This window comes from Rhynchophorus ferrugineus, unplaced genomic scaffold, assembly GCF_030347505.1.
Source record: "Rhynchophorus ferrugineus isolate W39M unplaced genomic scaffold, kcgeb_rfMv2 rfM1, whole genome shotgun sequence".
Lineage (NCBI taxonomy): Eukaryota > Metazoa > Arthropoda > Insecta > Coleoptera > Curculionidae > Rhynchophorus > Rhynchophorus ferrugineus.
Window position 1 is genome coordinate 33,810,741 of NW_027472580.1, and position 26,659 is coordinate 33,837,399.

The following is a 26,659-nucleotide window of genomic DNA, read 5'->3' on the forward strand; positions in this document are numbered from 1 at the left end:
TTTGTCAACTGCATTGCCAAATTCAGTTCAAAGACATAACATTTAACATATATAATAGATATGACTATTTGAAAAATGTAAGTTATCCCTTCATACACTGTTAGGAAACATTTATTTGATGATATAAAGGTATAAAAATAACCCACAAAAAGGTCTAATGGAACATTAATACATTGGATTTAAAATAACTTTTTGAAAAGTATATAATAAAATTAAGGAAGATATTATTTCAATTTATATATCTAGAGGAGACATGGATAGACATGGAAAGTTGTTAGACAAAGGCAAAATAACGTTTTATTAGGATTCGTTAGTCATGATTTTTGTATAATATATTGCAGATATATAATTGTTCATATTGGAAGCAGGCATGGCATTATTCATAGAGCTGGGTTAGTGTTCGGTCATTCAGTTATTATATATTAAATGTTTTATATAATTTACTTTTTCTTTAATAAGCATGAAAAGAGATACTGTAGATAGATACGTTGCCTACAATAATACCTTCGGTTTGGATAAAATCCATTAGACAGAATAAATTAACAATTTGGTAATTGACTTGAACAGTGATTCTGATATTAAAAATGACAGTGATTAAATGACACTTTTTTATGCCAAGGGATACCACTACATAAAAATGCGACTAGGACCCTACCACCTATGATGGTGTGAAATAGAATTCAATACAAATATAACAAAACAACTCAAACCTACAAACTATTGTACCTGTTTAATTAACTGTGGTTTAAGTCCGTCAAAAATATATGTATTAGACGAGTACTATATATGTGTATACTAATATTAAAATAAATTATATTTTGTACAATTTTTTATTTGCATTAGCATGTTAAGAGCCATTAGTTATGTCAAATTGATGTCAACATCTAGATGTCGCTACTTTTAACCTATTACTTGCTTTAATCGCTGTACTAAGAGCCGCGATGGTATCTGATTGGCTAACTTCATTTCTATGGTATTCTTATTGTTTATTTATTTAGGGCGTCATTTTCAGCATGCCTGATTTAAGGAATAATGCGTTTAGATTTTTATAACGCTTAGAGATTAAGTTATTCGTTCATTATTATATATAAGTCGGTAGTACAATAAGTAAAGTGAATTCGCGATCTAGGAGGTGTTGTGGAACCGGATCCACAGATGGTAAAGAAATGCAGAATCGTTTTACTTTGAAGAATTGAATTAATATCTTTGAATATCTTTGGCCTAAAAAATGGTTGATAATGTTAAAAATCCCAAAACTACTGAATTAAGTGTCAAAGGCATTTGTGATCGATATGTCATGTTTTGTTGTAAGCTGGGATAAGTTTATTCATATTAATTTTAGAAAGTAGTCCCCTTCCGAAATAAGCTATGCAAACGACGATATAGTGTTATTTTTGAATCAATTATTTGATAGTTTAACAACCACTGATATACTAGCTACTGAATGCAAACCTTTTAAGAGAGGATTAACCGAAGTTCAGTACATCGGGAATTTTGGTGCAAAGCAATTCACGACTTAAATAGTGTTTATTACCTAAGTAAGAACACATTTGTTAATGTGTCATCAATTAAAAATTAACTCTACACTCAATTCAATATCTTCAAGATCAATTAATGAATTTTATTTAATAAATGTATTTCAGATATTAAGTTATTTTTATTTAAAGTTTATGGGTCAATTGAACGTGACGTCAGACCTGTCACGTGCCAAAATAATCAAATGTCTTCACAGCAAAATCTTGGATCAGAGAAATCTCTTATAGGTGATTACAATCGAGATTTAAATTGACCAATCAAATTACTTGAATGGCCAATATAACCCCATCTGGATATTCGCCAAATCAAAACTTTTCTCCAGTATGGTCAAATCAAATTAAACCAATACTTCTTTATTTATTTATTTTATTTGCCTATATATTGGTTTTGTCTCGATAGTTATTTTGTAGGTTTAGTTATTATTTCTAAGCATTATAACTGTTGATTGGCTCTGCCTTATTGTTTTAGAATTCCTTGTCACGCACAACTGACCGATAGAGTTTAGCCTCGGTTTTCATTAATATCTCCTCAACTGTTTTGATAATCTCCAAGAAACTCTAAAACATTGGGGAGACTATAAAACAATAATATATTTCAATCAAGCAATATTACCTACCATAGTAAAACATATATTTTTGGCAAAATTCCCTTCAAGGGTGATACACTGATTATAGCAACCCTCCAACTTTTGTAGTACGATTTGTCTTTTACTTCAAAATAAGCCTCAGTTTCGGCGATTACCTCTTCATTCGACGAAAATCTCTTCCCAGCGAGCGAGAACTGAGAACGAATCTGAGAACAGGAAATAGTCGGTGGGGGCCAGATCTGGAGAATACGGTGGACGAGGAAGCAATTCGAAGCCAAATTAATGGATTTTTGTCATCGTTTTGACTGACTTTTGACATGGTGTATCGTCTGAATGAATGAAGCAGCACTTTCTTTTTCTTCAAATTCGGCATTTTTCGGCTATTTTGTCCCTCAAACGGTCCAATAACGCTATGTAATAGTCGCTGTTGATGGTCCTTACTTTCTCAAAATAGTCAATGAAAATTATTCCATGCGCATTCCAAAATAGAGACGCCATAACCTTGCCAGCCGACTGTTGCGTTTTCCCACGCTTTGGAGCGGGTTCATCGTGTGCAGTCCACTGTCGATTGGACTTCACAGTGAAGTTATGGAGCCATGTTTCATCCATTGTTGCATATCGACGCAAAAACTCGGGTTTATTAATCATTGAATCATCAACTCGTCATTGTTTTTGGTCAAAAGTGAGCTTGCGCGGTACCTACTTTGCACAGTGCTTTCTCATACCCAAATATTAGTGAATGACATGATGTACACGTTCAGTTGATATTTTCAGAGTGTCTGCTTTTTCATTCAATTTCAATTTACGGTCATTCAAAATCATTTTGTGGATTTATGAAATGTTTTCGTCGGTAACAACCTCTTTTGGGCGTCCACTGCGTTCACCGTCTTCGGTCATTTTACCACGTTTAAACTTAGCATACCAATTCTTGATGATTGATTTTTCTGGGACAGTGTCCGGAAACTTGGCATCAAGCCAAGTTTTTGGTCCAACTGTATTTTTTTTTCCTTCAAAAAACAATATTTTCCCACACGCGAAATTCCTTCTTATCATTGATTAGTAATTATATAAAAACAAATTATTTGTCGGCAAATCATCATATTGTATTACCCACGCCATCTTTTGTAAAATGTTACAAATTACAAACACCTACGAACAAGCATGAGTTTAGAGGTATCAGCGAGGTGATTGAGAAAGCAACAGCAGTATCCATTGTATCTGAAACGCCATTGTCCCGCCGCCAAAAAAGCGTAACCCAGCGTCTACTATGACACGCACAAGCGCGACGGATTATTTGAATGCGCGACCACGAAGCCAACCTTCGCTCCGTTACGACACCGCGATATAAAACGTAATCATTTCGGCTCGTCACATATGTCCACTGACATAATAGAAAGTGTTATAATTTCCTTTTTGTTTCAAAACAGGAAAAAAAAAACATAGATTCACGACGACCGGGTTCCGCTACGTTTTCGGAATTATACATAGCGCTCGTTTTTGAGAAATACGGACACGTTCATCTTCGTTGTTTACTTTCAACGGAACCGTTTCATTTTAATGACGCGTCCCTCGTTAATTAGTGATCGGCGCGACGCTTTTACCCGAAAATTATCGCACACCAAAAGCTGCACGTCGCCTTTCAAACCCAATTCGAAATTAAATAAATCATCGTCTATCGAATGATTTATAATAAAGTATCCTCAGTACTAGTATATATTAAATCTAAATGTATCGTAATATAGTTTTGTTCAAGATTTGTTAATATTAAAGTTACTGGTCATCTGAATATATGACTACTTGATCATCCAATTATTATATATAACCTAATTGTTAAAAAAGCGTTCGTTAAAAAAGGTTGGATGATATGTTTTTTTTAATAACATTTGTTCATTTAGTATAATGTAATATGAATTATAACGACATTCATAAACAATCGATCCAATAAAACTGCCAATGTATTAATTAACTAATACTTATCACTACTAATTTTTATCACCAATGTTTTGAAGAATTCTGCAACAATTGGCAATGTTGCCCAACAGTATCATCAATTTTATATACTCATTCGGTTATATAGTTTTTCCAAAGTTTTTTCGTACATATTGCCGCAATTTGTAAATTCGTATTAGAATCAGACAATATTTTCCTTCTCATTTTATTCTAGTTAAAAAGAGACACATTGCTGTCCGACAAATTTGAACGTGTAACCGAGCTAGCCTATCAAAGTCGTCCGGTTGTCAAACGTATGCAAAGTTCTTCAAAACAATAGTGATAAGAGGTTATAAACCGGCAACCGTTATTTTAATGCTTTGCTTGTTCTGATAAATTTCAAATCGCTGCTTATTATTACTCTGATTGAAAATTTCGAAGCCAGACAGAACAGATTGCGTCTCTAGTCAGTTACTTAGAACAGGAACGAGATAATGCAGGCCCCCTTTTGCCAGTAATATTTGTTAATTAAAAATATCAATTTGCTGCTATTTTTATTGAAAATATTTTTTGGCATGTTGCAGCTGCACTGAATATTAAATATATATTAAACTCAAATAATTCAAAACACATTTTTGCCAGATCGATTAATAATATATTATATATATAATTTTTATATACATATATGTAATGTTACTTCTTTTATGTAATAATAAAAGAACAACTGTTTATAAAACTGTATATGTTCCACAACTGTTCACTTAAGTTAAATTACGAAGAAGAAAAAAGCTACTAGGATTAAAAATTGGCTGTTATGATTAGTCATCGGTACAACTATAAAAATTATTAATTCTTATTCAAGAGTCAAAACAGCAATCAAAAAGTATTTATTATTCAAGCTTATTCTATCATCACAAATAAAAACCAATTAGTTAATACTGTTCAATCTCTAGCATAATATAGTAATGGTTAATTCATATATTATCTCAAAAAATAACAAATCATTAATACGGTATACGATCAACATCCTTAGCATTGAAAAATACCCAAATAAAATGTTATGTGATGAAATTTTGAACTGAACTAGAATAAATGATGTTCTTAAAGACAAGAAAATGATTCTACTAATCTAGATGACTATACTATCTATATATATTATAGCAATGTGCCCCTATAAATATTGCCCACAGAATCAAAAATTTAGAAAAACTGAAAAACTAGTAAAAAAATTATATATCTTAGAAAATACTATCAGATTTTTGATAAACTGCCCGAACATTGATAAGAAATTCTAATAATGTGCTCAATAAAAAAATCCAAAAAATGTACAGATACTAAGTTGTTCAATACATTTAGTGAAAACTTTCTAGTCATAGATAGCAGAATTAATAATTCGAAACTATTTTCATCTGTCATAAGAGCATAACCTAAATTTCATAAATAAATATAGTTTCAAGATTATTAGCAGTATATATACACACAACATATTTGAATGTGAGTAAAAATATTTATGTTACTTAGATTACTTTAATTGTTAATTCTTCACATTATTTTGAAATTTCTTAATAAGTTTATTTAAGTATCTTAACACTTCTGGAAAATTATCATTTCTATAGAATAATGCAACATCTGATAGTACTTCATTTTGCAATTCTGACACTCCTTCTTTTATTTATTTTATAACATAATGATATCGATACATCAATATATCAGCTTTTCTTACTTTATTATTACTTTAGATAAGAAAAGCTACAGAAAAGAGCTTATTACGTATTAAAATTGGTATACACTATTTTAATTTATTATAATATGAGAAGACAAGGACATACAAATATTGTTTCCTGTATAAGAATTGCAAATTAATATTAAAATGAACCACTAAATAGAAGACAAATTAATATTCGCACAAAAATTATATGACAAAGACTAAGTAATTAAGTCAAAGAATAAAGTCGTCTCTTATGCAAAACTGGAAACTTCGATGACAAGCCTGTTACAAACCAGTAGAATTTTATTGTGATAATTGATAGAGTGTTACGCCTATTACTGAAAAAATGTTTGATTTATGAAAGTTGCAACATTATGAAGGATTATTATTAGGAAGAGTAAAATAAAATTGGCAAGAGACAATAGCATCTTCTATGAATCATGCCTGAGAAGAAAGCAAATTATATTTAGAGCTAGAGGACTCTTAAATTGTATTATTCTCATCAACAATATGTACTCTCTAAAAGTACGTTATACAAAAAAAACATCATGTGCTACATATTGTTTCTATACTCTTCTATTTATATCCTGAAGGTGGAAATAACGAAAAAGGTTTAACTCCGATCCATCAACGAACCCTTTGTAAATTGTTTAAGGATAACCACTAGAAGACTATCGTCTATCTATCGTCTCTAGAAGACTTATCGCCGTACTAATATTAGTCCTTCCTCAAATCCCATTCATGGAATTCAAAAACCATTATCTTTTAATTACCTTCTAACTATTAGCTGAGGTAGTCATTTATATACCCCGCTTTCCAAGTAAATTTTGGCAACACTATCTTGTTCTTTAATTTTTTATTTCATTTTATTTTAACTTGTTATTCTATTTCATGAAACAATTTGTTTCTTATACACATTTCGTCAGCAATTTGTTACTTCAGGATTTAAATTCTATCTACCTCTATTCGCGGTGCCAACAATTAGCAAAATATGATAATAAAATTAGTTGTAAAAATTATAGAATTATTACAATATATAATACTATATGCATTTATTTATTATGTCTAATAGAATAATAATTAACTATTGGTACCTAACAAACCATAAAGCCATTTCATTGCAATCTTCAACGCAATATGGAGTTGTATATAATATAATAATATTATATATAGTATTAAGCATTTAAGTTGTAGATTTTTGCAGATTTAATAACATGAGGTTAAACGTTTATATTGGAAAATAACTTGATCACATTTTTACTAATGGTGGGTTCCCTTAATACTCAACTCAAACGTATCCACAGTTATAGCGATTTCCACTAGATTAAAATTAGATTTAAAATTCCAATATTGGAGCTTTACATACTTAATATCGTTGTTAAACTTTTACCATATAATTGGGATGATGACTAATTTTGCAAAAACATTCTATAATATTCTAATATATTTACTATTTCTTTATACTACTTTTACTATTTCTAAATTCACACCAAAACGGTGACCGGTCTAATATGACGTCAGTATACAGTTAGCATTCAATGAAGTGTGTGAACAAACCCAGATAAAACCATCAGACGAAGAAAAAATTCACTGCTCAGTATAGTTATATATTTCTTAAGTAGCCATGTACAGATATATCAATATTTGTTGCAACTTACAATATCCTTATAGTATCCGCCACTGAACTATGACGTAATTCACTCTGTGTGGAATTATATGACCGAAATATGAAAATAAATTGCATTTGCAAAATCCATTAATCCGATTTCAATAGATAAATACAATGTTTTTGAAATTGTTAATTACATCATTCCAATTCCACAAGCAAACGATGCTCATCAACTACAAATTTCTACAAATAAAAGAAAGATCTCAAAAAGGACTTCGACCTAAAATTCATATAAAATAGAAACAAAGCAAAATATATAACCAATCTTATAATATAACATTTTAGATCATACAATATTGTAATAACTTATTAATGGTGTCTTTTATATGGTGAACTATCCAAGAATTTAATAATGCAAAATTAAAATTTGAAAAAATACACTCAGTACTAATGATAAAAAAAATCGTTACTTTTTACGTTACATTTCAAGTTTTACCCGTTAAGAATATGTCCTTATGAGGTTTTTTAAAATTTCAACTATTTTCAGATATATAGTTGTCTTAGTACACGGTATCTAAACCGGCTGGTAACTTTACCGGTAACTAGGTGGTACTCTAATCTAGAAATTTGAGAAAATAATTTCTTTCTTTTATTTCTATAAAGCTTAACCCTTAAAAATACTCCCTTAAGAGAATTTTTAAAAATTTATATTATTTTTAGATATATAGCTGTTTTAGTGCGCAATATTTAAATCAGCTGGTAACTTTACCCGAAACTAGGGAATACTCTAGTCTAGAAATTTGAAATATTCGAAAGAATCTTTGTGTGTGTTTTTTTCTTCATTTGTCTCTTTGAGAATATGCCCTTAAAATAATTTTTAAAAATTTTAATTATCTTGGGAGATATGGCTGTTTTAGTGAGGCTGGATCTAAAAACGAAACTCTAAACGTGTTTTTCTCGAATGCATTTTTTTTGAGTTTGTTGACGTGATATCTCAAGTTTTACTAAACCGAAATACTAGAAATTTCGTATGAACATTATCAATATATTTCTCTATCGCATCCTAAAAACTATAAATAAATTAAAAATTAGAAAACTATGACAGAAAAAAAATGGTAAAAAAACTGTTTTACTTTAATACGATAGAACAATGTATAGAGAAAGCCCTCACCGAATTTCAAGTAAATCGGTTCAATATAACTTAAAAATGTCAACCACCTCAAAAAAAAGTAGTTTCAAGAAAGAAGTATTTAAATTTTATAGCTAACATGTCAATTCAAAAGTCGCCGGTCTGACACATAGATGGTGCTACTAGAATTAAATCCATATGTTTTTAGTTAGCCGTAACCCTTAAAAGACGCGTCTATAAATTTGACAACTGTGGGATCATTAGTTTACAAATTGTAGCATTTTGAGTGAAGCAACTTTGGATAAAATTTGGATAAAAAATGGATAAAATGGAATTTCGCGTGTTGATTAAATATTGATTTTTGAAATAAAATTGGCTTGGAATTGGCTTGATGCCGAGTTTCCGGATACTGTCCTAGGAAAATCAGCCATCAAGGATTGGTATGCTAAATTTAGACGTGGTGAAATGAGCACCGAAGACGGTGAACGTGGACGCCCAAAAATCCAATTTAAAAAATCCACAAAATGATTTTGAATGACTGTAAATTGAAATTGAATGAAATAGCAGACACTCTAAAGATATCAACTGAACGAGTACATCATATCATTCATATTTGGGTATAGGAAAGCTCTGTGCAAAGTGAGTGCCGCGCGAGCTCACTTTTGACCAAAAACAACGACGAGTTGATCCAAACCAGTACAAAGCGTGGGAAAACGCAACAGTCGACTGGCAAGGTTATGGCGTCTGTATTTTCGGATGCGCATTGAATAATTTTTATTGACTACCTTGAAAAAGGAAGGACCATCAACATCTATTACGTTACGTTATTGAAGGGCGAATTCGCCGAAAAACGACCGCATTTTAAGAAAATGAAAGTGCTGCTTCACCAAGACAATGCACTGTGTTACAAGTCAGTGAAAACGATGGCAAAAATCCACGAAATGGGCTTCATCCCTCCTTATGAATTCTCTGGTCTCCAGCGACTATTTCCTGTTCTCAGATCTCAAAAGAATGCTCGCTGGGAAGAAATTTTCGTCGAATGAAGAGGTAATCGCCGAAACTGATTTTGAAGTTGGAAGGTCGCTATAATTCATGTATCACCTCTGAAGGGAATTATGTTGAATAAAAGAAAACTAATTTTGCCAAAAAAATGTGTTACTATGGTAGACCGGGAACTTTTCAATTGACCTGTTATATCTCTGAATATAATGAAAATAAGATTTTGAAAACTCTTCTTAAGGGCTTATTCTTAAACGGTTAAGCTTTGAAAACATGAAAAAAAAAGGTTTTTTTTAAATTTCTACAGTAGAATATCGCCATAGGTTAACAAAAAAATCTTCTTGAACTCTGTGCATCAGAATGGGAAATCTACCGCTTTAAACGTATGCACTTAAGCGAGGCCAGGCACCGCCGACGATTAGGAGTCAGCACAATGCACCGACACGAGGAAATATGAAATTGCACGACGTCGAACTGCCTCAGTACAGAGTAATGATAATGATCGATCGAATAAAAGGAATAGGTAATTGAAGAGGTGGTTTTTGAGGTTCGTTTTCGCGTGATGATCGGTAACGCCCCTCCGCCCGCCTCCCTATCGGACAGTCATTAAACATTTCTTTTCCTACGCTTGGTAAGTTAAATAATTCCACTAATTAGATCGAAGATCGCGGCGTATTATTTCAACGGCGTCGTGTATGTGTAATGTGGAAGAATTTTAATTTGGTGAAAAATTGGGTCAGAACCTAGATGTGCACCGCGGAAATCTCCATTAATCATTGGCCGGCGGCGTGTAAATCGCTCGTTAAACGCGCGTTATGATATTTCGGCGGCGGGCCTCGTCTCTAATTGGCGGGGACGGCCAATTAAGGCAATTAGCGAACGTGCCGCATGGGCAAACCCTCGCCCCGAACTTCCCTTTTCTAATATCGCCAAATCTTGCCGGTTATCGGTTTCACTTCCTTTTCTATTTATACCGCTTTCTCGAATAATCGCACACTAAATACATTTGCGCGACGGAATAGAAAAATATCTCCAGCGATCCACACTCAGTCCACTCTAATAATTAAGAAGACTTTGTGCACACACGGCTGGTTTTTAAACAATACCTTATATTCACGAATAAAAATAAACAACTTTCGACCCGTTTACACTGAGATAGCGAGATGAACAACTTTACAAAACCCACAATTATTATTGTGTCACTACCGCTGATTATTATTATTGATGAGAACAAAAGAAGATCGTCGATCGTAATTAAATATGATGTCTTTAAACATAAATTATAACTGTTAACATACCGTAAATTCTTAGAAGTTTATTCAACAACTTTTGAAAAGGCATATTTTTTTTAAGTTGGTGCCCATAAATTTTGGAAAAGAAACCCAACGGGTTGACTGATATATTGCATAGAAAAGTAAAGTAAGTAAAGATTTTTTCAGTAACTTATTTAACCAATTGTACAGAAAATTGGAAATATTGTTAGGTATTGCTAATTATTCATTTTGTTAAATAATTTAATAAAACGTGAAATCAGATCGAAATGCTCATGTTCTTTAAAAGTTCTTTCCGCCTGACCTATTTCTGTTCTTTCTGCCTGAAAATTGTCAATTAAGTATATTATTTGAGCGTTATGCATTCTTCACGTAAAGCAACTCGTCCGAATAAATATACATTACGATCCCATAACTGTTGAATTTTTATCGACTTTTTCATGAAAAATTCAATTCATATATTAGATAATAATAGTTTCCATAATTTTCTAAATCAAGTATAGCCGTGCCCAAGGAATGAAGTAAATTTGACAGCCTTACAGTTTTCTACTTCATCTGCATTTTGAAACCGACTGCATCGATCTAAACAAATGGTAAGAAGAAAGCGCAATTTCTGATAAATGCTCTAGGTGCGGTAGAACCTCCCATTGAAGCTGCAATAGTGTATCTTTCATAACTTTTGAAACGTCCGCCTATTGTCATGCTAGAGGATGACTTTACTCTGTCACTCGCTATTGTTGATCTTTATTGCAACAATACACCGTTTAGTCTGTTCAATTAACGTCAATAGACATATGCAGTAATAGTTTCATTCGGTTTTCGCGATACTTAAATACACTATGTCTTGCTGATCCCGCCATATGTATGGCAAGACTTTATGACCATGAATTCGGTGTCGATGTGGATGGTTCTCCCGGGATAACTCGTGACTTTTCAGCTTGGAATTGTCGTAATAAATCCACATTCAAAATATGCCTCAGAAACTATTTCTTTTTGCCTTTACCTTGCCTTACATTTTCTGTTGTTTAACAGTTGGATACACTGATACTTCGCATTCCAAAAAAGAGGAAATATATATTTTTTAATATTTAAAACTAAAAAATTTTGATTTGGCCTATAATTTGAACGTCTTTAAACATGAAAATGTTCAACAGACAAAAGAATAAGCATTTCTGTTTCATGATAATCAATTGTTAACTATGATAATCATTATCCACTTATTTTATTATATTCAAACATAAACAAACATCTAGTTTAAAATATTGGTTGACATTAACATTGGCAGTATCATAATGCAAATCATAATTGGTCATAATTTATTAAAATTTAATCATAAACAATATTTGCCCCGAATGTGAGTCAAGATTTTTCACAGTAAACCCCAAATAATAATATGTAGATGATTCATGAACTAAATAAAAATAATCATCGTGCAGTGTTATTCGATCAGTGTTCAATTACTGAGATTGTTTTTAATTTTGATTTTTTAAATTTGTCATCTCACAAATTTTTGCTTTTCAGTCGTAGCAATTCTTATATGTTATGATTATGATATTATCAAATTTCGGGAACAATTTGAACGGTTCTAATTAGTTAAAATGGCCAATAAAAGTAATTAGCGAACGTGACGCATGGGTAAACCTTCGCCCCCGTGTTCCCTATTTGTTAGAAACGAATCACCAAATTTTGCTAATATCGGTTTCACTTTCTTTTCTATTTCTCTCACTTTCTCGAATAATCACACACTAAATGATCAGTCCACTCTAATAATTAAGAACACTTTGTACATACGCAACTAGTTTTTAAACTATACTATATATTTTCTGAAATGAACAACTTTCAACTAGTTCAAACTTATATAGAGTGTTATACACCATAACAAACTTCATAAATCATTGTGGCATTAGCGAAGGTTTTGATTGACCAGAATCATACATTCTTAAACTCTTAATATAACTTTTTATCTATAAATTAAATAATTAATGAGGATAAACCTAATTTTAAATACACTACAAGATATCTTTAAGATTTACCGCCCTCTACTTTATTTATAAAAAACCAACCATCGCATACTGATTTTATAGGTTTAAAAACTTCAAAATACATATAAAACACATCAAATCGACTTAAAAATTATAAATAAAAAGTTGCAAGAGATTTTGTATTGGTATATGTTAAGAAACAAAAGCATAAATATAGCTCTAGCTCAGTGCCTTTAACAGCTGGTAAAAATATATAGCTCGTTCAAAAAGTCATACAGTACTAAAATTGGGATACAGCAAATTTTGATAAGAACAGAACCTCAATTTCAACAAACACGACAATTTCGTTTGTCGATTTTAAAAAATGGCTGATGGTTGATAAAAAAAATTGAATTCGTATATCACCAACGCTACCAACTCTACTTCTTATATCGTAGATTCACTGTTTCTGATCCTTTTCGGATGCATAATATGAATTTTAAGGAGTCTAATATTAATATTAACTTTTTGATGAATTTGGAAATACTTAATGAAAATATCAATATATCATATATGCTCAAGAGTTAAATAAACAAGGAAAAAACATAACAATAAGAAAGTAACCATGTAATTTGAATTGATGTAACACATTTCGATCACTAGTATAATTCTGTTAAAATTAGACTAAATGTAAAGATTTTTGTATTATTGACATAATAATTGATGTTTGTTAAAAGTTCAATGACTAATTGACTGACTAGACAATATTAAGAATTTTATTGGAAACAAATTCTCGTGGAATGAGTTAGTGATGTGAATATTGTAGAGGCAGAATTTTCACAATATCCTGACTAATGCGAATAACTTGGTCATATTACGGACCACTTAAATCAAATGCCTAGTTGATAATAAAATATACTTTAGTTTAACCCAGAAATATTCATAACAATCTAGACCGAGAACTTCATACAGATTTTTATATTAATATTATTGTGGGAAAAGTCTTGAAGTATCAAGTAGTTTAACATTCATTATTTTTATTTGATTTCAGAAATTTGCTGTCGAAGGCCATCAAATATTTTTAGAAACTTATGATAATCCTAATGTTAATTGTTGTTTTTAGTTTTAACGCTTTAAAAGTGACAAAGATAGGTCTGCAGAACCATGGAGTTCGACAACAATAAATTGTAAGGATTTTTAGCCAAAAACACAATTCAAACTCTCAAAGAACTTTTTAAAATCTTAGCAGCTGATGAAGAGTTTTCTATGGCGTATTGTAACTGATGGTAAGAAGTGGATCTACTAAGATAATTCCAAGCACAAAATGTTATGGGTTACCCAATCATAATCAGCAAGATATAATATATCATGAGCGGCTAAAACCGAATAACACTTTTACCACAGAATCTTACCGATGTCAATTGAATAAAATTAACGCTGTATTATCATAACAAAGAACATGGATAGCCACAGGCTACAAGTTGGAAAAGAAACCATGTTAAAACTCAAATGAGATATTCTGCCATAACCAGCATACTAACCAGATAAAGCGCGGTCTGATAACACTTGTTCAGATCGATAACTTAGCTGGCATACGATTTCGAAATACTGAAGAAGTGCCAAAATTGACCGATGATTGGATCGCTATCAAACTATCATTCATTCGAGGCGAGAAAAAGATGTAAATATGATTTTTTCTAAACTAGATACGGGAACAAGATCATGAAATATATATATATATATATATATATATATATATATATATATATATATATATATATAAATATATGTATATAATAATTATGCGTATAAAAATATTCAGTTATTGCAAGCATTACGATAATCAATGTCATGTTATATATTAAATAATTATTTTTTATTACATCTTTATTACTACATTTCATTTGTACTTGGATTAATTCACAAGCAAGACGAGTGCGAGAAAATACATCAATATGTATTCCTCAATTATAAAATTATAATAACTTATAGCTATAGTTTACACTAAAGATATACACTTTTTATAAGTTCGTATGGTTTGGTTCGCTTCAATCTCCTGACATCCTGCGCGCTGTCCAGCAGTTGTATTGCTTCCAGGTTAATATGATTTATTAATATTCTTTCGTGTTTCAAGGCGAAATCTTAGAAAACTTCGCAAATCCATTTGATTTCCAGGTCATCGTGTAGTTCTTCGTTGGTTACGTAGCGATAGGCATTGGTAATCAATCCAAGAAGCTTGTTTTGACAGCGTTGGATGACTAGTTGATTTGAATTTTCAGTGCAACCCCATATTTGCACCCCATAGGTCCAAATTGGTTTAATAATTTTATAAATCAACCTCTATCAAGTTGAGAGTATCTTCCGACTAACCAGTATAGTTATTTTATTGTGGTTCTAATGTGTTTTGCTTTTTGTGTAACATGATGTTATTAAATAATTAATAATGCTATTTTTCCTTATCGTTTCACTCAATATTTCATTTATTATTAGATTCACCAACATCAGTAATTTGAACGCATATTCATTTCAACCAGGTAACATGATTTGATAGACCTGTTTGACATATTTTAATGCAATAGAAAATTCACCGAAATACATTACATTACATACAAAAAAGATTATTCGTATGAGTAAACTGTATTGTTTCTTGGGATAAAATTCAATTCAGTAGATGCGGAGCGAAATCCCACTAGGGCATGAGTGTTTTTAATTATACGTGAATGTATACAGAGAATAATGCAATATGATAAAATTTAGGTGAGTATCCATACCACCATCGAAATATTATTTGAGATAGATTAGTGATTTTGATCGTGAACTAATGAAACAACTACTAAACGAAGAAAATGGTGAAAGGTCAACGATTAATACAGGACATAGTTAACGTATAATGCTCCATTTAAACACAAAAAATGTGTAAATTAACTGCTAAAGAACCGCAATACTTTCCCCTAGATCCAATAATTGGTTTCAGTTAAAAAAAAAGATACACAACCATTAAAAAACGATTCATGCAACTACGGAACATGTGAATTAACGGTAAAAAAGATAAAAACTATCAATTTAAAATGTACGGCCACATAAACCAGGAAAAATGACCGGCCAGCTGGTCGAAAATTCCGTACGCAATTTAACACATAAAAAAGAGATTTGGTTCGATCGGATGGTACTTTTACATATTGGATGTTTGGCCTGTCGGTAGCTGTTTTCGCTGCGCATAAATAAAAATCAATTGAAAAAATACAGATCATGATATTCGATAGATGTCTTGAATGGGCTTGTCGCCCGGGGCAGCTGGGTGTCTTCGGGGAATTATTTTCTCGCGTGGTGAACGAGATGGATTGAACGAGTTGATACGAGGTGGTCTCCAAACCGTAACCGAATCGCGGTATATTTAGCGACGCTGCATATGATGTTTCTCAGACAATATAAAATTTGGCTTTTTTTGTCACTTTGCCTGATGTCGTCATACAAAAGTCGTCATACGGCGTTAAAACAAAAGGGACGGGTACAGACATAAGTGTATATATAAAATAATAAATTAATAAAATTTTAAACACAAACAGGGGGGCTAAAAATTTATATAGTGTATATACGATTTAAAAATGGACTCAAATACATGACTACAAACACAACCATAACGAAGTAGAGGTTCTATCCAGACAGCACACTATCTTACCCATACCGAAGTGGTAATGGTTGCTTGGTCAGTAACACTTAGCTTAGGCTAGATTCTATGGAGAAAATCTATTTCTCGTAGAAATCCAAGGAGTCTGTCTGTATATTTTTCCTGTAAAGGCATTTCTAAAAGTTTCCAGCCCATATATAGCTCTAATTTGGGTGAGCCGTGGACAGTCGTTTAGTATGTGATACACTCAAATAGGGACATGGTGACAAAAAGTCATCAAGTGACCGCGTGATGTGACCGTGAAATGTTATTATTGATTCAACAATGCTTTTTTATTAAAATTTAAATAACATATTAGCTTCATAATTGTTATGGTAATTTTACCCCAGGAAAATTGACTAATATAATAATTTTAAACAAAGTGAAAACTACCACAAACAACGGACCGATTTGGAATACTGGCAAACTGAACTCTCAGCTAAAAGCTGGCCGCCTATATTGAGTTTGAGAGATTCACAATAGCACTGAAATAAAACATTTCCTAAATACCGTTACAAAATTATTCCAATGACAACACTGAGCTTCCTACTAAAAAAAAACTTCGAAATAATTAAATTAACCCTTACTAAAGCCGTTATATTCACTAGATATTGTTTCTTCCCAATCCCATCATTGCTTTTCTACCATATCAATTCCATTTTAGCTTGCTTGAAATTAGCTTGCATAGCTTGAAAATAATTACAGTTTTTAGAATGAATTTAGATTGTAATATAGTTTATAATATAAAAATTGAACCGACAATACGACATTTTTTAATACCTATTTATTTTTATCTTTAATGTTGGCATATCTTAAATAAATCGATATTGATTTTGATTATTGGAGTTAAACAAAGAACTATTTAAAATATCTCTCTCGAAGAATTATCAAAATATTTCAATATTCAAAGGTTTTCGAAACACCGACATCGACATTCAACAAGAACCCTGCAGATTAAATTAAAAATTAAACTTCCCTATTAGGTAAATCATAGTAATTTTTTAGTCAATAATGAATCTTATTTGGGCTTATGAATTGCAAATATGGGGTTGCACGAAGAAATCAAACCGACTAATAATCTAACACTGCAAAACCAAGTTCTTCAATTAATTACCAATGCTTATCGCTACGGAACCAACAAAGAGCTGCACGATGACCTCGAAGTTAAATGAATACACGCAGTTACAAGATTTCGCCGTAACATATGAAAGAAGTTTACTAAATTACAGCAACGTGGACGCAATATAACTATTGGGCAACGTGCAGAAAATGAGAAGATTGAATTGAACCAAGCCACTCGAATTTGTATGGTGTCCAAGTGTTAGCTTAACTTTAGCTTAAGTAGAAATCACATACTGATGTATTTATTCCGCACTGGTCTTGCTTGTGGCCTGATGTAAGCAGAACAGAACAATAGTAATAAATTAAAGTGCAAATTACGATTGTATATGTTACTTTATTACGATATGATTACGTTTTATTTGATTACGATATGAGGGATGATATTCATATTATATTCAGATTCAAAATTCACAGATTCTCAAATCAGTGCGTCTTAAATATATTATGACTTGCTAGAAAAGTAGCATTAATATACGAGTAGTGAAGTTATTAGACATTGAAAACCATATTGCCATAAAAACTAAAACAGGTTATTGTACCAAGGTACATATTGAAGCAATCTGGCATGTTAACCTCACCAATACAAGAGAATAAAGCTTTATGTGTTAGTTTACAACAGTTTGAATGTTGAGACACTTGAGTGTTGTTTAGACTTAGTATTTAAGAACATTAAAGAACATTAACTTAACATACTTAACATATATAAGGAAAACAAATGAAAAAAAGTTTGTAAGGAATAAAATTATAAAATTTAAAAAAAGAACATAAAATATATGCCTAAAGCTTTTGGTTCAATATTCAATAATTATCAAACAAGTTGCAAAAAACTAAATAATTCTGAATAAGTCGATAATTGCTTAGTTTAAAATTGCCACAAAATTGGTAAAAAATAAAAAATATTTGTAAAATCAAACCCCACAGAAAGAAGATCAAATTAAATTAACAAATAAAGACTTCTTTTGATCTTTTGATTCATCATCAACTTTATGGTTATGAAATGCACCCTACGGGTAGGGAATTTCAAATAAGTTGCAAAAGCTTCCTAAATTATTCTGAATATGTCAATGATAGCTTAGTTTAAAGTTGCTGTAAAATTGGTCAAAAGTAAAAAAATTGTGTATAATCAAATCCCACAGAAAGAAGATCAAATTAAGTAAATAAATGAATACCTGGAACTTTTGGTTCATCATGAACTTACTGTTTCAGAAAAATACTTTACGGTATCAAACATGTTACAACAGTTTCCGAAATGATTCTGCTTTTATGAAGCTTTATAAATGAGTCCCATAGAAATAAGATCAAATTAAGTGAATAAATAAAGGCCTGAATATGTCGATGATAGCTTAGTTCACATAATTTGCCATAAAACTACGCAAAAATATTCATATACACAATCAAGTCAAGAAGAAATGATAGTGAAGTAACCTTATAAAAATTATCACAGATTTAACTTAAATTAAACTGAATCTCGATGGAAATAAATGTCACCTAATTATCCCTGTGTATACAAGACACTTAAAAATCCAACAAAGAGCGGTCTTCAAAAAGCAGCGAGGTGTGATTTACCGTGAAGGGTAAATCAACCCGCAACAGGAACAGAACAAAAACCTTCAACGGAACTCAAACAGCAATAGGGTAGGATACTAGTGAGTGAATAAGTTTGATGCATCACCTCATCACTTTCTGATTTCGCCCGGTACGTGGAAGATGCTGAAATGATCTCGCGACATTACGGGCGTTGTTCGTCAGAAAAGAAATTTACTTTCTATCCGCCGTCCAAGATCGAACCATCGAACATATAACAATGACCATCGACCAGATAAGAGTTGCCGATACGCCGAACAGATTACTCACCCATTAATGTGCGTTCCACTTTTTCGTCGTTCGATCACATTTGGTCACTCCAGGTGATAACGCCGCTCGCGTGCAGGCTTCGGGGACTGGCGGTTACGAGTCCCGCTTCATCATAGGCCGAACGCCGCCAGGGCCGATCTAGAAACACAATCGATCAACTCGTTCCAGATAAACAGCGATTGTCGCCAAAATCGCCACTCCAACAGTGCGAATAATTGGGGCGTATTAATTTATGGTAGGGAATGACTCCATCAATCTCGGGTCTCGGTATTATTTCGATCGTAAAAATGGTATTAGTCATATTTGCACGCGACTGATGGATTGATGGAATCAGCGCTTCGGAGAACGAACAGAAGCTTACCTGTAAATGGGAAGCGGTGTTCCGAAATTGGCCGGAAAAAAATGGCGATAATGAAAAACTGTCCGGTGTTCGCGCACGCACTACTCAGTCAGTCAGTCAGTCAGTCGATGGAAAGGAGAGAGCGATGGTACGGCGAATCGCGTTCTAACCCGTAACTCTCATGTCGCGAACTGAAGATGCCGAAAGCGGAGGATGAAGCAAGCAGAAGAAGCCGGGCGCGAGGACGATCGGCTTCCGACTGGGCCGGCGCTGCATTGGCACACATCGGCCGAGAAGTGGGTCACTCTCTCGCAGACACCCCCCGGCCGGTGCAATATCACACCTTGTACAGCAGGGGGGCCCCGAGGCCGAGATGCGATAATTGCGCGCTTTTTTCCGAAAACTGCACCTGCCGTCGCGTCGCCGTAGTTTCACTTTTTAAGGTTGATTCACGCTGGCAGTTGTCGGAAGCGGCGCACACTCGACACCGGATCTGGAATATTACGACAATATGTACTTTCGTCACGCATCTCAAGATTGGAGTTTGTCATCGGTTCTCGCGCAACAGTCATCTGCCGTCGTCGTTATCAACGCTTATTATTACATTGTCACACTCCGATCATCTGGGCGAAAATAATTTTCGTCCACCGCTATTACTTGTTGTTCCACCAAAAAAAAAACAAAGAACGAAGAAATTAATTCTGTTGATTTCTCATTAATGAAATAAATGGGAAAATGGTAATAAACTTTCAGTACAAAGTGCAGTGGGTTTGGTGTTAATCATTTCTCGAATTTCTTTTTGTATTGAAGTTACTAAATGCCTAGGGTTTAAAAACAAACGTTTTTGTTTTATTTTACGAAAAGACGTGGCAACTTATTGGACAGGGAGCACAAACAATACGGCTAATCTCGAATTTGTTTTTTCATTAACTTAACACATGGGCGGAAAAGTCCCGGGCGCAATAAAGAAGACGTGTTTTTTTTTGTTGAAAACTGGTTTTCCTCGTCAACATAATCTCCATCAAGAGCCACACAATCATTCCAGCGCCACTAACATTTCTATATCACTTTTGTAGAGCGATTTATCTTTTGCTCCAAAATAGGCCTGTAACCAGTTTCTGTCCACTCAAATGACGATCGTTTTGATACCGGAGTGGAGTGATGGCTCCATATTTCATTCATCTTCAAATATCGACAAAAAATCGTTTATTTTTGCGTTTAAACATGGCCAAACACTGCTCAAAATCATCAACACATTCTTGTTTTTGGTGAAATGGGCAAACGCTGCACCCACTTAGAACAGAGGTTTCTCATAGTCAAGTGCTCATAAGATATAAAACCAACACGTTCTTTTGATATCTTTACTATGTCAGATAACTCACGCAACTTCACTTTTCCATCGTTCAAAACGATTTTGTGTTTTTTTTTTGTTTCCTGGCGTTACAACTTTATTTCGACTTAGCGACGTTCTGCAACCTCGGTGTCTCTGGGACCAGGTTTGAAGTAAGCAAACCAACTATTTATTGTTGTTTCTGATCATTATATACCCGTTAATACGCCACGGTATTTTTCCATCACGAAGCAGTATTAAAATTAAAATACGAAATTGTTTTTGACCCATTATTTTGAAAATAACAAAAGTAGTGTCACTCTTAACACAATAACAAACACAAACTTATGAGTAGAATATCATGAAATTTTAACAGCTTTCTTTCGAAGGTTAGTACTAACTGAAAAAGCACTGAATGCAATAAAACTAACGCCATCTATGTGTCAGGCCCAGGACTTTTCAGCCCATGTGTTAAATCTAGGTATATGTCTAGGAAGACCAATCGGCGCTATCTTAGTCTCTGTTGTAATGATGTTTAGGTATTAACACTAGTGTTTATTTATTAAATGCACTTCACTATACAAAAAAGATCAAATTGGTTAATTCTTTTGAGTCTTCTTCGATATTGTCTCATGTCTACTTGCAATTCTCTTAGTTTCCTGGGTGACAGTCGCTATTTGAAAGTCTCTCTATGTTAGTAACCAGTCCTGTAGTACATCCCTGCACCTGCGATACTTCTCAATATTTTGTTCTGGAAAATTTTTATTTATATTATTTTCTTGCGAAACATCTCTATAATTAAATTCCGTATAGTATATCCATATAGATTTTAATACTTACTTATACATTAGCAATTTATTATGTAACAGATCAAATGAAAAGTCCCCGGCCTACCATAATAAAACACATTTTTTGACAAAATTAGTTTTTTATATTCAACATAATTTCCTTCAAGCGTGATACACTGATTATAGCAACCCTCCAACTTTTATAAGAAATAGTCGCTGGGGGCCAGATCTGGAGAATACGGTAGATGAGGAAGCAATTCGAAGCCCAATTCATGGATTTTTGCCATCGTTTTTACTGACTTGTGACACGGCATTGTCTTGGTGGAGCAGCAATTTCTTTTTCTTCAAATGCGTCCTTCAAACGGTCCAATAACGCTATGTAATAGTCGCTGTTGATGGTCCTACCTTTTTCAAGGAAGTCAATGAAAATTTTTCCAAGCGCATCCCAAAATATAGACGCCATAATCTTGCCAATCCACTCGGCTGACTATCGATTGGACATCGGGGTGAAATGATGGAGCCATGGTCACATATCGACGCAAAAACTCGGGTGTATTACGCTTGATCATCTTCAAACACCGCTCCGAATCATAAACTCGTCATTGCTTTTGGTCAAAAGTGAGCTCGCGCGGAACCCACTTTGCACAGAGCTTTCTCAAACCCAAATATTCGTGAATGATATGGTGTAGACGTTCAGTTGATATCTTTAGAGTGTCTGCTCTTTCATTCAATTTCAATATACGGTCATTCAAAATCATTTTGCGGGTTTTTTAATATTTTCGTCGGTAACAACCTTTTTTGGGCGTCCACTGAGTTCACCGTCTTCGATGCTCATTTCACCACATCGAAACTTAGCATACCAATACTTGATGGTTGATTTTCCTGGGGCAGCGTCCGGAAACTCGGCATCAAGTCAAGTTTTTGCTTCAACTGTATTTTTTCTTTCAAAAATCAATATTTTGTCAACGCGCGAAGTTCCTTTTTATCCATGTTTTTCACAATAACAAATTGCAAACAAAGTTGCTTCACTCAAAATGCTATAATTCACAAACTAATGATCCGACAGCTGTTAAATTTACACAGCCATCTTTTGAGGGTTAGGATTAACTAAAAAATATATGGATTTAATTCTAGTAGCGCCATCTATGTATCAGGTCGGGGACTTTTCAATTAACCTGTTACTGATAATTGTGATTTTCTTCGAATTAACCAATACATTTTCGTATATTTCAACTCATGTTTTTTCCTTTCCTTTTTCACATTTTCCCTCCAGTGAAGTTTTGCTCCAAAATTAATTCCGAAATACTTCCTTGTGATACACCTGCTTCAGTTTATTTTATTGTAGAGTAGGCTTCTTCGTGTTTGACTCTAAGCATTGTGGCTGTAATATAAGATTTTCCTAGCTTAGTCTATTTTTCGGTAACATTTTATTTAGCTCTTGAACAAGACCGTCATACCATACCTTTTCGAAGGATTGTGCCATATCTAACAATATAGCTGAATATACCTTTTTACTTTCACAGGCTTTTTCAATTATATATTTTTTTCTATGCACCTGGTCAATCATCAAATGTTTGTTAACAAACCCAAACGGATATGTAGGTATTAGGTTTTTTCTCTCTACAATCAGTTTTTAGGTGTTTCTTTTTAATACCTTCTTTTAATACCGTAATTTTCCAGGTTTTGGGATCATGATAATTTCAGCCATCCTCCAAACGCCTGGGACATGTTTTAGTCGAAATACTGCATTGATCAAGTTGGTAAGTTTTATAATTGCCTTTCTTGATATTTTTTGCAGAAATCGTCTTTTTGTTAAGTCATAACCTGGTGATTTCACATTCTATGTCCGGGAAATTATACTCAATATCAGTTTCCTTTAGTATGAAGGTTTCTTCTAGATAGTCAGCATATGCTTCAGCTTTTCTTTGATTGCTGTGTGCCCAATTTCCACGTAGGGTTCTTACAGATGAACTGTGTTTACATGATGGTTTTAAATATTTTTTTGAAATTTTAAAAAATATTCATTTCTTTTTCAAAAACCTAACAACAAAAAGGAATATTAAAACTTTTAAAAACAAATATCGATATTTCTTCACTCCAACCTACCTTTCCGCTCAAAATTCTATTTATGACAAAGGTGATGGAGAAATATCAAAACAAAAGTTCTATTTGAATACAAAAAATATTGACGAAAAATATCGATATTTTTAAAAAAAAAAAAGAATCAAAAAATATCGTTATATTTTTTAAATTTTCCTAGGAATATTTTTCTTTACGCTCAACATACTTGTGTACTATTTGATTCGAGCTGAGATTCATAGAAAACACATTATTTTCCATCACTCCGCTGTAACCGAATGTTCACATCTGTAACTATCATAACATAAACACCGTCTTATACCATATATGTCCTAACCATATGAGTTGTACAATGTTACCCCTCCCTCCTAAAGAAACGATTAAAAAGATCTACGTGCTCGTTTTCCCATACAGACCGCTTGTAGTTGTGCTAAACTTATTTGTAAGTATTGCTTGAATTAAACTTGAACACTGTGTTTACCAAAATGACTATCGTATACCCTCCATGCATAGTCTGAGGCTAAAAAACTGAAATAGTGCTATTCAGCTTGGCTGGCTGTACATCCTGAACCATTCATACAAGCCTCTGTTAAAATTCTAGTAAACTATGTTATTTCACAAAAACTTTAGTCCGGCTTTGATGACCTTATATCCAGAACTTCGTTGATTGTGCCATAAATCTACGGACTAGGTGTATTTTTCGAAGCATGGCTATTTCCTAATTGTAATAGTTATAGTCTTCAATCCACCTTTTGTGACCTTGCCATGTATTTGTCCAAACTACTATTTTATTTTACTATGACAAGGAATGCTGCGAGTAACTGCGGAACTATTGCGAATCCAACGTCAACCTATCTTCATTTTTTTTGTTAACCTGTACTTTTCTTGGTAATTGAGATGATTCAGATTAATTGGATGTATTGGAATAGATGATTACTTATGATCTTTCCAGAGTCCTATCGACTGCGCCAGTTATTAAATGGTTTATAAACAAAAACTATTTTGTTTTACGGATTCATTATCACTATTATACTCCTTATTATAATATTATTACTCACTATTTATGAGTAGTGGCTATTTCTGGAAAATCCCAGCCGGCATTCGGTAAACTTCGGTAGTTTACATCTGCTTTTTTTTGTAGTTTTGCACCGTTGCTATTTATAAGCAATCGAGACATAGAATCCAACGTACTACAATAGCCATTATGGGCCTGCAACCGGACTAGGAGGTCTGTTTTGTGATTTTAAGGATTATGTTGTTTATTTGTTCTTGTACTGTTCATATTTTGATTATAAATGGCAAAAAGTAATGCATAAATCATCAATTTATTAATATTGTCAAAAGAACTATTAGAGCAATTTTAATCTGAACAGACATATGAAGGTATTCCATGCAGGTGCGTATCTATTCAATGTTTATATTAATTTTGCAAATTGAATTCAATTCTATACGAAATTCATTATATTTTAGGTATAGTTGACTCTGCGAATGTAAAAATACAGATAAATATGACTTGAAGGCCTTTATGGGAATAAATATCTTCAAAATCATAGCTCATCACAGATCAGATAGTCAATTTACAGAATTAAAATTGGATAAGAAACATTGAAGTTTGGCTCGTTTGAAAATTTTTAAAGCTAGGGATTCCTATTTTGGTAAAAAATATTTATATTTCTAAATATGAGCGTAAACTATCAGGAAATCATAAGAGTGTAATAAAGATATATATATATATAGATATATATATATATATAGATATATATATATATAGATATATATATATATATATATATATATATATATATATATATATATATATATATATATATATATATATATATATATATATATATATATATATATCGAGAACGATTGGACCAATTTGGATTATTTTGAATTATTTGTGGAAGTCTAGGGAAGATTTAAAAGGTGAATAAATGCTCCAAATAAATGAAAACGACAATTTTGTTTTTTCTTTGATGTCGATGATCGAATCCGACAATCTACCTGCGCGAGAACTTTCTTAACTTCGGTGATCCTTTGGGATAGTGACATTTCAAATTATGTACTCTTTTTTTGTTGTTTTTTGTGATAGTGACACTTAACTGCGCGAGAACTTTTCTCACTTAATTACAACTTACGATGCCAAGGAGAAGACGACCTGACTTAGGTCATCGCAGTCAATCAAATGTGCGAAGAGCTACCTCACTGAGCTAACCGCACTGATGACCAGAGAGAGACAGATCAAGAAAATAGCTGTATTGCTATATCAGAATTGCGTTCTTTAGAGCGTGAGAATGAAGTAGATAGGCTTAGAATGCAACGAGTTCGTGCACATCAAACACGACAACAGCAAGCACGACATCATGAAATTGAGCGATTCCGCAGACACAGTGCTCCTGTGATCCTGGAACAAGCTGCACAACAATAATCTATTTCCCCACTATGGTGGGGAAATAGATTATTGTGCCGACAAATCGGTAACAATTGGGGAAATGACAATAATTTGTAAATATTGCAAGGCGTCAAAATACAGTGGTAAATCTACTGGATTATGTTCTACTATGATTATGTATGCCATAATTGGTCCCACCACCAGATCCTTTACGCTCTTTAGTTTCTGGGATTGGAAATGATTCTAAGCACTTCTTGGCCAACATTCAGATATAACAGCTGTTTCCAGATTACATGATTCGGCGCTACACATATTAACAGGACAATTTCATGCCCACTTTCAAGGTATACCATAAC

The 26,659-nt window shown here is 32.9% G+C and overlaps 2 protein-coding genes across 2 annotated transcripts in view; one reads left to right on the top strand and one right to left on the bottom strand.

The window, feature by feature from the left end:
* Positions 1-19,505, bottom strand: part of Sb (serine proteinase stubble) — a 29,340-nt gene extending 9,835 nt beyond the window's left edge. The window contains exon 1 of the mRNA XM_076419400.1: positions 19,372-19,505. Within this exon, the coding sequence (XP_076275515.1) occupies positions 19,372-19,375 (4 nt within the window). The 5' untranslated portion in view covers positions 19,376-19,505. The remainder of the gene's footprint in view (positions 1-19,371) is intronic.
* Naxe (NAD(P)HX epimerase) overlaps positions 1-26,659 on the top strand; it is a 43,232-nt gene that overhangs the window by 12,688 nt on the left and 3,885 nt on the right. The gene's annotated exons all lie outside the window — the stretch shown is intronic.